This window comes from Aotus nancymaae, unplaced genomic scaffold (assembly GCF_030222135.1).
Source record: "Aotus nancymaae isolate 86718 unplaced genomic scaffold, 86718_ANA_hifiasm-v0.15.2.pri h1tg000007l, whole genome shotgun sequence".
NCBI lineage: Eukaryota > Metazoa > Chordata > Mammalia > Primates > Aotidae > Aotus > Aotus nancymaae.
In genome coordinates, this window is record NW_026988418.1 from 16527273 (window position 1) to 16540317 (window position 13045).

The 13045-nt window shown below is 59.5% G+C and overlaps 1 protein-coding gene across 7 annotated transcripts in view; it reads right to left on the reverse strand.

Moving 5' to 3' along the window:
• Nucleotides 1-1247: 1247 nt before the first annotated feature.
• SLC1A7 (solute carrier family 1 member 7) overlaps nucleotides 1248-13045 on the reverse strand; it is a 51400-nt gene continuing 39602 nt past the window's right edge. For 2 of the 7 annotated variants that reach the window (XM_012434869.3, XM_012434871.3), the window contains 7 exons: nucleotides 12563-12785; nucleotides 7604-7703; nucleotides 6698-6931; nucleotides 4819-5013; nucleotides 4020-4154; nucleotides 2965-3067; nucleotides 1248-2295 (listed from right to left, as the gene is read on the reverse strand). In XM_012434869.3, the coding sequence (XP_012290292.1) occupies nucleotides 2077-2295; nucleotides 2965-3067; nucleotides 4020-4154; nucleotides 4819-5013; nucleotides 6698-6931; nucleotides 7604-7703; nucleotides 12563-12785 (1209 nt within the window). In that variant the 3' untranslated portion in view covers nucleotides 1248-2076. Of the gene's footprint in view, nucleotides 2315-2964; nucleotides 3068-4019; nucleotides 4155-4818; nucleotides 5014-6697; nucleotides 6932-7603; nucleotides 7704-12562; nucleotides 12786-13045 lie in introns of all 7 variants that reach the window. The other 5 variants (XM_012434873.3, XM_012434870.3, XR_001104605.3 and 2 more) reach the window with 4 other exon arrangements.

Below are 13045 nucleotides of genomic sequence, written 5' to 3' on the forward strand. Positions count from 1 at the left end.
GGAGGTAGGCCTGGAGCTGGAACACAGCCGACCTGGGGGCCAGGTCTCTGCAGACCTTCCCAGGAAAGAGCTCACAGATGCACCCTGTGTGCTCCCCACCCCAGTGGGGGTAGAGCTGGGACTGGGAGAGGAAGTCACAGGGAAGTGGTACCCAGCTGTGAGCTAAGAAGAACTTCTGATGGGCAGAGCTGCCTCACAGTGGGTTGAGGTGCCCTGGAAGTAGTGACCTGTTGCTGGAGGTGTATGAGTATTCTCCCATCAAGTCCACTAAAGAGCAGGCTCCTGCCTTGTGTTGGGACAGACTCGATTGCTCAAGGGGTCTTAGAGATGTGACACCAAGAAGGGACTGCTAAGCCTATCCGCATGAAGGTGGGATGACGGATTGCATGACATCTGACCTCTCCCAGGTGAGGAGGCCTCAGCGAAGGATGGATGCTCTCATGGAGGGCCCCCAGCCTTGCAGTGAAAGGTGGTGTCCTGGGGTCCCGCTCTTCCCAGACTCCTCAGACTCCACCTGAGAGGAAGGTGGAAGGAGTTTGGGAGTGGGGTGCTGGAAGCAGGTGCCCTCCTGACGCTGAGTGACCCAGGAGAGGCCTGTCCCCTCCCAGGGCCTTAGTGTCTTCATGGGCACCATGCTGCAAGCCCCTCCAGACCTCAGAGCTGTGTCTTCTCCCCAAGGCATGTCTGGAACAGGCTGTGTGGCCAGGGCCCTTCTGTGTGCCCTGCAGGCCTCCTGGAGGTGGCCTGGGGTGGAAGAAAGAGGGAGACCATCTGGAAATGTCCCTGGGCACGCCCCTCTCTAAAGCAAAGCATTCACCACAGGGAGCCAGACTGGGAAGAAAATCTGTTTCTTCCTGCAGAGCAGAGTCTAGGCCAGGGCAGAGAGATCTGTCCACACTGGATGATGCCCAGCCACCCTGTGGTTGTTGAGACAGGCTCCTGGGCGGGCTGCTTGTACTGTCTTCTGCATGTGACAGCTCAGACAGGCCTGTCCTTACTGTGGTCACCGGGACAGGCTCCTCTGCACTCTGGCTGCCCACACAGGCCTGTTCACACACTGGCAGCCTAGACAGACCTGTCTACACTCCAGCTACATGGTCAAGCTTGTTAGATTCTCACCACCTGCACAGACCTGTCCATACCCCTGCTACCCGGACAGGCCTGTCTGCACTCTGACTGCCTGTATTAATTAGCCCAGTAGCTATTATCATATTTGCTGGCTAGCATAAGGTGTTGGAGCCTACAAGAAGTGAAAAACAAAACACCTTTATTTAGTTATCGCTGAATTTGCAAACACAGAAAGGAATAAAAAACCCGACTCCACTTGGACACACAGGCCTTTGGGGAGTTCTGACACCAGGGCCCCACTGGCAGCTCTGCCAGCGCATCCTGGCTACACCTCCCTCCCGGAGTCCTGGCTTGCCCACGCGTACCGTGGGAGACTGGCCTGGATGTGTCAAGGGGGACTTTCAGCTCTAGTAAAGACATCCTCCTCCACATCCAAGGAGCTTTGCAAGAGACAAGTGGCAGGACAGGAGGGTGGATGCACTGTGGCCTGGGGAAGGCAGCGGGGCTGGGCCCTGGGCTGCTCCTAGCAGGGAGAGCTGTGTGGCTAAGGCCACCTGTTATGGGGTGGGGCCTGGGGCTGGACACAGCTGCAGGCTGCCCTGTCCTCCAAGAGGAGAGGCAGGGCTTGAAAGACTTGAGTTAGTATCTTGACCTTAACGTGAGACCTTGGACAAGTGTTTTCAGCTCTCAGAGCCTCAACTCTGTCATCTAGAAAGTGGGGCTGGATAACCCCTGCCTGCCACCCTCACCAGGCTCACATGGGGAAACTGTCACAGTGGGGCCTCGGGCAGTGCTGGGCCCATCACGCCCTGGTTAGGGCTCCCCCATGCTGCCTTTCCCTTCTTTGAGACTCCATTTTCCATCAAGTGGGGTTAATTCCAGCCTCTCAAGAGTGAGAAGAATATGTGGTCCTGGCCCCTGCCGACCGCTCAGGAGGGTTGGAGAGCTGAGTTCCTGCCTCAGGACCCTGTCCCTGGAGGCCTCGCCCGCCCCTGCCGCACCGCAGGCTCAGACATTGGTCTCCAGCTCACTGATCTGGATGGTACAGTGGTCCAGACGTGCAGTGGCCGGCTCCTCGTCCTGCTCCACTTGAACAGGGACGTGGTGGGGGCAGGTGGGGCCCAGGGTGAGCTCCGAGGCCTCAGCCACGCTCTTCACGCAGCCATTCTGCTGGGCTGCCACGATCTCTTGGAGGCTCACTGGCTTGGTCTCTCGAGGCAGCAGTTTCTGGTGAAGGGAAACAGGCCTTGGCAGCATCAGGAAGGACTGAGGTTAGATACTAGAGAGGACTGAGGGTCAGTGTGGCAGAATGAGCTCAGGGCTAGGAACCACAAGATGGATTTTCCTGCAGACATGCTGTGTGACCTCTGCAGGCCGCAGGGCCTCCCTGGGCTCCTGTTCCCAAGCTGTCCTGCCTCCCACTGGAGCTGCCCTAGTAGAGGGGGGGACTTGATCCACAGGGTCCAGCTGGGGAATCAGTGGCTCCCCTGCCTGAGCTCAGCTTCTTCCTCATGACATGGGGACAGCCTTCTCCATTTGCCCACAGAAGGAGCCTAAAGCCCACACAGCCTGCACAGACCTACCAGTGTTCACACTGTTGCTAAACTGGACAGGCCGTCCCTACACTGGAGTGTAAGTTCCACTAGGGCAGGGAATCTTCTCACATTTTGTCCCCCTGTTCCTCCTGTGTCTATATCAGCGCCAGCCACAGTGGGTGCTCAATAAATAGATGTTAGAGGAATTAGTCAGCCTCTAACAGACGAGGAGACAGAGGCCCAGAGGCGTGGAGGGAGGGACTGGTTGGAGGCTGCCCAGCTGGTTGGTAGAAGATCTGGTGTCCTGCCCACCCCACCTGGCTCCACCCTCCTGATGGCCTCTGGACCTCACTGCTCTCACCTCGGTGCCTGTGTCTCGAGCAAAGTCCTTCCGACATATGTGGGCCATGATCCCCGCTGCCAGTGCATCACCCAGCACGTTAATCATGGTGCGGAAACGGTCCCTGGTGAGCCAAGGTGGGTGGTGAGTGGTGGGCACTTGAAGGGGAGCTGGAAGAGGGCAGTGCTCAACCCACTGCAGCAAAGCACGGCTGGTGACCAGCTGTCGTGCAGAGCCTGCAGCCAGGTGGCTTCCTGGCTCCTCCCAAGCCCACCCTTTGGCATCATTGAAGCAGCTTCTTGGCATGTGGCTGTGGGTCCCTATGCTAAAAGGGTCAGGCTTGGTTTAATGCTCTGCTGTTTCTATGTTGAAATTCTTTATAGGTTTTTTTTCTTTTTTTGAGACAGAGTCTTGCTCTGTCACTCAGGCTGGAGTGCAGTGGCACCATCTCGGCTCACTGCAATCTCCATCTCCTGGGTTTGAGCAATTCTTGTGCCTCAGCTGCTCTAGTAGGTGGGATTACAGGCACATGCCACCACTCCCAGCTAATTTTTTTTTCTTTTAGTAGAGATGGGGATCTTGCTATGTTGCCTAGGCTGGTCTCGAATTCCTGGGCTTAAGGAATCCTCCTGCCTCAGCCTCCCAAAGTGCTGGGATTTACAGGCGCGAGTCATCACGCCTGGTCTTTACAGTTTTTGGACTGGGTTCCACATTTTCATTTTTGAACACTGGACCCTGCAAATTATGCAGCCAGGCCTGTGCTGATGAGTAGGGCACTGCCACAGTGCCTACAGACACTAGGGAGGATGAGGGTCAGTACAGCAGTGAGACTCCATTTTCCATCAAGTGGGTTAATTCCAGCCTCTCAAAGGTGAGAAGAATGTGTGGTCCTGGCCCCTGCCGGCTGCTCAGGAGGGTTGGAGAGCTGAGTTCCTGCTTTAGGACCCTGCCCCTGGAGGCCTCGCCCACCCCAGCCTTCTACCCTGGGGAAGGGACTCAGCCCCTCACCCTGATCCCTGCTGCCTTTGAAGCCAGCCCCTCCCAGAGGGCTAGAGCTGGGGACAAAGTCCACTCACAGAGCCCAGTCAACGGCAATGATGAGGGTGATGTCGTCGGTGGGGAGTCCCACGGAGGTGAGCACGATGACCATGGTGACCAGCCCGGCCTGGGGGATTCCGGCTGCTCCGATGCTGGCCGCAGTGGCTGTGATACTGCAGGGGGTGGGGAGGGGAAGAGGAGCAGCAGGAGGGCGGGTGCCTTGTCAGGGTCTGGCTCCAAGGAGGAGGCTGAATGTCAAGGCCTCTGGGACAGCCATTTGGGGAGGGGTGGTTAGGAATGTTGCGCCAGGGAGCTCTTGGGGTCAGGTCCTTACTCATAGTCCTGCAGCCCCATGCACCCCCATTCCCAGTCTCAGGAGAGCTTCTGGGGAATGTGCAAACACCTGTGTCTGGAGCTATGCCTCTATGGGTTCCAGGAAGCTCTATTGCTATGAGCTGCCCAGGACTCTCTTATTGCCCACCATGCAGCTCTGCCCGCCTCCCTCTGGGGCCTGGCCTCCAGGATCAGGCCTGTGTGCTTGGCCGGCCTGGGAGGCCTCCATAGCCTCAGCCCGACCCCAGCGCCCTTTCCTCAGCTCCTGCCACACCAGCGGCCTCTCCGAATCCTGTCCCCTGCTTCTGCTTGCCTGGTGCCCACCAGCAATGCCCTCCCTCCCCACCTGTCCTCCAGGCTCAGAGCTCTCGGCCCTGGCCCTCTGCCGGCTGCGCCCTGAGCCCACGTTCACTTGCCTCAGTGACCCCTCAGGTTTGGGACCCCAGGAATCCCCATATCCCCCAGCCCCCACCCCATCCACACAGGTGCAGTGTCAGGGGGCACCTGATGGTGATGATCTGGCCAAAGTCCAGCTCGTAGTTGTTGACCTGGGCGATGAAGATGGCAGCCACAGCCTCGTAGAGCGCGGTGCCGTCCATGTTGATGGTGGCACCCACGGGCAGCACGAAGCGTGCGATGCGCCGGTCGATGTGGTTATTCTCCAGAAGGCACTTGAAGGTGATGGGCAGTGTGGCTGAGCTATGGGCAGAGGGGCCGGTGTCTGCCCAGCACCCTCCTCCAGGATGGCTGGCGCCCCTGTTGGGAAGCTCACCCCACCCCACGCAGCCACCCCTCCAGGAGTGCTCCTGCCCCGAGGTGCTATCTTGGCAGGAGGGAAGGACCGCGGGCACTGCTGTGCTCCCACTTGGTTCTTCCTGAGGGAGGTGTTTGGGTCCCTTTTACAGATGAGGAAGCTGACGCCCAGAGGACGGGGCTGACCCTTGTGACACTACTGTGCCAAGGGATATGGAGGTCTGAGCAGCAGGCTCTGGGCCAGGCTGCCTGGGCTTAGATTCCAGTCTCCCGCCAAGTGGCCCTGAATCCTGTGCCTTAGCATCTTTGTCCCCGGAATACTTGGATCACAGAGCTACTAGGAGGATTAAACGACTCTGTGCTTGGACAGCACCTGGCCCGTTGACCTACTCAGTCAATGTGACTGCGACCCTATTGTTACTATATTTGTCATGAGGGCTCCTAGTGGCAGTGCTGGGACTGAAATGCAGGCTGGTGTGGCCCATGTCTTCCTCTCCCCTGGGCTTCTGCCTGAGAGGCCCATTCTACTCGCTAGAGCCTCTCAGGAGCCCCAGAGCTGCTGGGCTTGAGGCCGCAGTTCCTGCTGGCAGGAGATGGCTAGGGGGCTGCTGGCTCTGGCAGGCTTGGCCTGTGCCATGGGAGCTGGCATGTTTGGGGCTTGGTCCTGTCCTCTGACCCCCTATCCTCAGGAGGATGTTCCTGGCAATGGCTTCTGGGCTTTTCTGGGCTCTGCTCCTCCTCAGTCCTGCCAAGTGTGGGTGTCATATGACAGAGGCTTGAAGGGCATTTTACAGATGGGGAAGCTGAGGCCCAAGTGAGGGCTGGAAGGAAAAGTGAGGCCTTTGGTGCCAGAAAGATGTGGCTTGAGTTCCTGTGACTTCCTTAATGTGGAGCTCAGACACTTGCTATGGGGATAGCCACCCTGCCTTCAGAGGGCCAGATGCTCCTTAAGTGGCCACTTCCTTCCTGCCCCCTCTAACAACGACGTGGTTTGCACAACTCTAAATTCCCGAGGTCTCTGCACTGGCCTGTGGTTTGGGATCCTTGAGGCCAAGTGCCGGCTCACCTGGCCCAGCCTGGCAGGGAGGAGCTCAACCTCCGCAGCAGACCTGTGAGCCGGAAGCTTCCCTAGTCTGTGCATGAGGAAAGCAGTGGCCAGGCACAGCGAGTGAGTGATGGAGCCATGACTCAAGTCCCTGAGGTCTAGCGACACTGCCCGGTTGTGACAGGGCACCCAGCCAGGACGTCCCACCAGCAGTGGACAGGCAGAGCCTCTAGAGCAACGCAGGGCGTGGCTCCGGGAGAAGCACCATGTGGGGCGAAAGGCAGCTGCAACGCGTTGCTGATTTCCCACAGACTCACAGCACTGTCTGCCCCGGCTTGGGGAAGCTGCCCCATGTGGACTCAGCATGCTTGAGGACTGGGGCTGTCGGGGAGGGGGAGGCCTCAACAGAGGCTGAAAGTCCCCCACATCAGTCTTGCCACCCTAGCACCAGCTGTCCCCGAGTTTGTGGGGTGGGCCATACTGGCACTTTGGTGGTTCTGTGGCGAAGGACAAATGATGGCTGGACGGCTGAACGGGGCTCAGCCCCTCCCGGCTTCCCACTGTCCTGCCCGTCCCCGGGGCTACCTGGAGGAGGTGGCCAGCGCGATGAGCAGGGCCTGCAGGATGCCGCGGATGAAGACGATGGGGTTCTTCTTGGTGATGAGGAAGTAGAGCAGGGGCAGGATGAAGAGCCCGTGGAGCACCAGCCCGCACACCACAGTGATGGAGTAGAAGCCCAGCTTCTTGCCGACGGCTCTGGGGTCGTCCATCTCCAGGATCTTTCCGGCGATGAGGAATACAATCCCGAAGGGGAAGTACCTGGGGGCGGCAGGGCAGCCAGGCTCAGGCAACAGGCAGGCAGGGGGCCCACCCCAGCCCCACACTGCGTCACTGCGCAGCCTTCTCCTCCCTGAGCCTCCCGGAGCTCCTGTGAGGACAGTGAGACTGTGCCAAGGTGCCCGGCCCAGGCTCAGCACATGGCATCCTTCATGCTGTTACCTCCACCACCGCAGCCCCAGACAACCTCTGCCACTCGTCCTTCCCCTGCTCTGCCTTCAGGAGGCCTCCATTTCAGCCCCAGCCACACCACAGCCTACACGGTGAATGTGGGCAGGCCTCCCTCTGCGTTCCTCACTGAGCTCCTGAGCTCTGAACTCTGGACCAAGGAATAGAAGCTGGTTCTCACCGCCAGCTTTCCTTTCTCCAAGAGCTGAGCTGATGAGGCTCCATGTGCTGGAGAAACAGCCTGGGATTGCAGCAGAGCTGGGCTGACCTCTTACACCAGGCTGGAAGGGGCAGGCCCAGGGCAGGAACCAGATCTGGCTGGGGCTGGGGGACCCATGGAAAAACATGTAGCTCTGGGGGCCCCGGGCCAGGGCTGAGCCTGGGCGCAGTTTTCCACTCACTCCAGGGGGGCAGAGGGCGGGGCCATGTCTTCCCTGCATCCTCCCAGGACCGGCCAGGGTGAAGTGGGTAAATGAGGAGGCTTACCACACTGCCACCGCCACGATCTTCATGACTGACTCATTGAGGCACTGGCAGAAGCTGACCAGGGGGGCCCCGCTGTCACCCATGCGGCCCAGCATGATGCCTGCAGGTCAGGGACACACGAGCATGTCACAGACGCCCCAGGCCGGGGTGCAGGCACACTGTGGCAAAGCAGGAACAGGCCCTCGGACCCACATGGGTCTTGGCACGGCTGTCTTCCCAGCAGCCCTGATGCTCCAACCCTCCCCCGCCTCCCCACTGCCCACCCCCTCTACTCCACCACAGTGCTCTCCCGTCTTCCTCCTGTCTCACCTTCCTCCACCCAGCAGCCAATGTCATCTCCTCAAGATAAAACACTCCCTGCCAAGCACACCCCTGGCTTTGCCGTGCACTTAGGCCATGACATGCCCCCGCTGCCTTACCCAGTTTCAGGTCTCAGCCAGCTTGTGTGGGCCCTGCCTGCCCCTCCCTCTGCTCCTGCCCTTCTCACTAGGCCCTGGCACCACGGGCCTTCTTTAAGTTTCTGGAAGGAGTCTAGCTCTTCACCACCTCAGGGCCTTTGTGTAGGCCGTTTACAATGCCCCAGGCACCGGCTGCCCGCTCTCCACGTGCCTCGGAAGCCATCCCCACTTGCCTTTGTACACTCCCACTTACTCTTCAATATCTCATCTCTTAGGCTCTATCACAACAGAACCGTCTGTGTTTTTTCCGTCTCCTCTGTGAGGAGGTTAGCTCAGCAAGAGCAGGAACTGCATCTCCTTAGCTGGCGCATGTTAGATGCACAGTGAGCAACGTGAGTGAGGACTAAAAGCCTTCCTGACGATCCTGGTACCTCCCCCCGGCATTCTAGGCCTTCCTTCCCAGCTTGCACACACCAGAAAAGGGTGGAGTGGGGATGGTTCTGTGGGGTGAGCTCCATCAGGCCAGTCCTGAAACAGGGACTGAGTGGCCATCCTCCCTCCTGGTGAGAACGACGTGTGGAGCAGAGCACTCTGCAGCTGCCCTCATGAAGCCCACTGTCATGGCACTGGGGCTCAGCCAGGGAAGCAGGGTGGGATTCAAACCCTGGCCTCCCTGTGGGACCCCAGAGAAGGGCTCTTTCCCTGTCCTGAGAAGCCTGAGCCACACAGTCCATGGAGCAGCTACCCTGTGGTGATGGGGTGAGGTGGGCAGGAGAGGCTGGAGTTGGAGGTGACCCTGGGCCTACCCCTGCCCAGCTACCTGTCCTCTTGCAGCTTGGCTGATGTGGACCCAGATTCCCCTGCTGGCTCCACCATCCCCAGGCTCCACTGTGCATGGGCTTCCTGCCCTCTTCAGGCCCATTTGGATTTTCCCGGGTCATCCAAGAGCTGGCTGCTGGAAGCCAGTGTGCATGTAACCCTGGCGTGGTGGGGGAGGGGAGTTCCCTCACAGCAAGGCCAGCAAGACCCTAGCACCAGCCACATCCCAGGGACGGGGTGGAAAAAGGAGGCTGGGTTGAGGGGACCAAAGAAAGCCCTGCTCGGAGCTGCAGTGCAAGTGTGCTTGCTCACATGCGTGGGCAGACACTGGCATTTGCACCAATGGGCACAGGCACCAGCAGATGTGGGCATTGACAGGCACAGACACACAGAAGCAGGAGTGGGCACATGCAGGCATGAGCACACACAGATGCAAGTGCACACAGATAGGCACGGACAGGACAGGAGCACACTGATGCAGGACACAGAGACGCCAGTATACACAGACGCGGGCACAGGCGGGACAGGCGCACACTGATGCAGGACACAGAGATGCAAGTACACACAGACACTGGCACAGGCGGGACAGGCGCATGCTGATGCGGGACACAGAGACGCAAGTACACACAGACACGGGCACAGGCGGGACAGGCGCATGCTGATGCGGGACACAGAGACGCAAGTACACACAGACACGGGCACAGGCGGGACAGGTGCACGCTGATGCAGGACACAGAGACGCAAGTACACACAGACACGGGCACAGGCGGGACAGGCGCACGCTGATGCGGGACACAGAGACGCAAGTACGCACAGACACGGGCACAGGCGGGACAGGCGCACGCTGATGCGGGACACAGAGACGCAAGTACGCACAGACACTGGCACAGGCGGGACAGGCGCACGCTGATGCGGGACAGGTGCACGCTGATGCGGGACAGGCGCACGCTGATGCGGGACACAGAGACGCAAGTACACACAGACACTGGCACAGGCGGGACAGGCGCACGCTGATGCGGGACACAGAGGCGCAAGTACACACAGACGCGGGCACAGGCAGGACAGGCGCACGCTGATGTGGGACACAGAGACGCCAATACACACAGACACTGGCACAGGTGGGACAGGCGCACGCTGATGTGGGACACAGAGACGCCAGTACACACAGACACGGGCACGGACAGGACAGGCACACGCTGATGCAGGACACAGAGACACAAGTACGCACAGACGCGGGCACAGGCAGGACAGGCGCACGCTGATGCAGGACACAGAGACGCAAGTACGCACAGACACGGGCACAGGCGGGACAGGCGCACGCTGATGCGGGACACAGAGACGCAAGTACGCACAGACACGGGCACAGGCGGGACAGGCGCACGCTGATGCGGGACACAGAGACGCAAGTACGCACAGACACTGGCACAGGCGGGACAGGCGCACGCTGATGCGGGACAGGTGCACGCTGATGCGGGACAGGCGCACGCTGATGCGGGACACAGAGACGCAAGTACACACAGACACTGGCACAGGCGGGACAGGCGCACGCTGATGCGGGACACAGAGGCGCAAGTACACACAGACGCGGGCACAGGCAGGACAGGCGCACGCTGATGTGGGACACAGAGACGCCAATACACACAGACACTGGCACAGGTGGGACAGGCGCACGCTGATGTGGGACACAGAGACGCCAGTACACACAGACACGGGCACGGACAGGACAGGCACACGCTGATGCAGGACACAGAGACACAAGTACGCACAGACGCGGGCACAGGCAGGACAGGCGCACGCTGATGCAGGACACAGAGACGCAAGTACACACAGACATGGGCACAGGCAGGACAGGCACACGCTGATGCAGGACAGAGACACAAGTACACACAGACACGGGCACAGGCGGGACAGGCGCACGCTGATGCGGGACACAGAGACGCCAGTATACACAGATGTGGGCACAGGCGGGACAGGCGCACGCTGATGCAGGACACAGAGACACAAGTACACACACATGCGGGCACAGGCGGGACAGGCGCACGTTGATGCGGGACACAGAGATGCAAGCACACACAGACGTGGGCACAGGCAGGCCAGGCGCATGCTGATTTGGGGACACAGGGACGCAGGTGCACACGGACATGGGCATCGGCAGATGTGGGCACATGCAGGCATGAGTACACAGACTAAGCCACACACCCCTCAGTACACTCACACAAATGTCCACGATGCATGGACAGTTCCACACGCTCAGCAAACGCTCAGCGAGTCGAGTCCAAGGGTCTGGGGTTCTTTTGCTCTGCCCGTAGATGCCCTTTTCCCATGTTCCCAGCCCTGAGAGAGGCTGAGTTTGGGGACTGCTTGTCAGATGGGTACTTTTAGAAACCGCCCTGTACACACTCGGGTCACCGAGGCCCTGGTCCCTCTGCATGCCTGGCATTTTGGCCCAGATGAGAAGAGCTCCATTGCCCATCGTCGCCTGGTCGTCCACCCATTTCCCCACCAGGTCTGCTGAGTGCCTGCTCTAGCCATGGCAGCGGTGGGCTCTGGGGTGGATGAAGACAGGCCTGCCTGCCTTCCTGGGGCTGCCCACGGCTGGGCAGAGGGCAAGCACTGATACCCTTGCAACGGAGTCTAATGCTCACAGAGTGACTGAGCAGGGTAGCCGGGGGCACTCGGCCTAGTCTGGGAGGACTCTCCTGAGGGCATGGCCCTTGTGGGGAGTGCCCTGAAGACAGGAAAAGTGGAGTGGGGAGTGACAAGAGCACCCTGCTGGCAGGGCTGTGCAGAGAAGAGCACCCAGCCGGTCTCACGGGGCTCTGCAGCCGGCACTAGGGGTTGGGCCCCTTTCCAGGGACGGTGGACAGAGCATGGTCAGCCTTGTGACCTTCTGGGCAGGACACACCAGTGGGGACAGCCCTGGAAGCTTTCTAGGCAGCCTTCACAGGAACCAGGCGAGAGATCACATGGCCTTGACCGGGCTGTGGTGCTGGGAGAGGGAAAGGAGAGGCCTGGAGGGGACCTCAGAATCAGACCCGACAGGATGCGGAGGTAAGGCCAAGGCAGAGGATGAGGTAGAGAGAAAGTCAGCCCCGAGTTTCTTCGTAAAAGAGGAGGACGGTGAGGTCTTTTCTTTGACGAGAAAACCCAGTGGAGGGGTGGGGCGGCGGGCAGGGCATCTCCACAGGCTTGGTAGGGTCTGAAGCTTGAATAGTTTGGGGCCCCTCTTTAAGAAAAATAACACAAAATTGAAAACACTAGGTGTTGGCCAAGGAGCTTGCATAGGTGGGGGGCCCTGGCATCCCAGAGGAGGGCAGCAAACGGAGGGGTGGGGCAGGGACACCACTGTAGACCCTAGAAATGGCCCAGACAGGTCTGAGGGGCAGGTGCAGGGAGAAGCCCCTGGGGCAGGGTGGGGAGGCACAGGATTTAAAGAAACAGGGGTGTCCAATAGTTCCAGTTCTTCGAGGTAAACCTCTCCCTTTGGCATTCTCCCAGACCTCAGGAAGAGGGGGAGGAGCAGGCTGCTGTGAGGGGCTGGGGTGTGGTGGAGCCCTTTCGGGTCAACCAGCACCCCGTAGAGCTGGTGGGGAGTTCTGAGGGAGGAGAACCCGGTCCACCTGAGGATGGGAAGCGCTCTCAGTGTTGGAATGGGGATCTGGAAGACGGGGTGACTCCAGCTTACTCAGATCATTGGAGGAAGCAGCTGCAGGGCACTGCTGGGTGGGTGGACAGCACGTACCCATGGTGGCGGAGAAGAAGACGATGCCCAGCACATTCATGCCATCACTGGTGCCAGGCTCCGACTTGTAAATGATCTCGGGCGGCGGGGTCAGGTCCAGGGCGAAGTTCTGCACACGAGAGCCATTCTCCTCCTGGACCCCGTAGATGAGGATCCGCCGAGGAGGGGCCTCCTCTGGTGCCATCCTTGGGGACTTGACAACCGGAGTGGTCTTGGTGCGGTACTGGTGGGCAACACCCCACCCAGAGAGAAGTCAGGGCCAAGAGTTGTTATTAATATCAATGACAACAATAACAGCATCTTGAAGGCACATTTGTATCCGCTCCTATCCTATTTGATTGACAGTAACTGTGAGTCAGGCAGGGCAGGAATTACTATGAATATTTTACCCAAAGAAAGCTGCAACTCCTTCCTCCACCACCACCCCACCCAGCCATGCTGCCTCCTGCCCTCATTCCTCTTCTTCCATCTATACCTCATCAC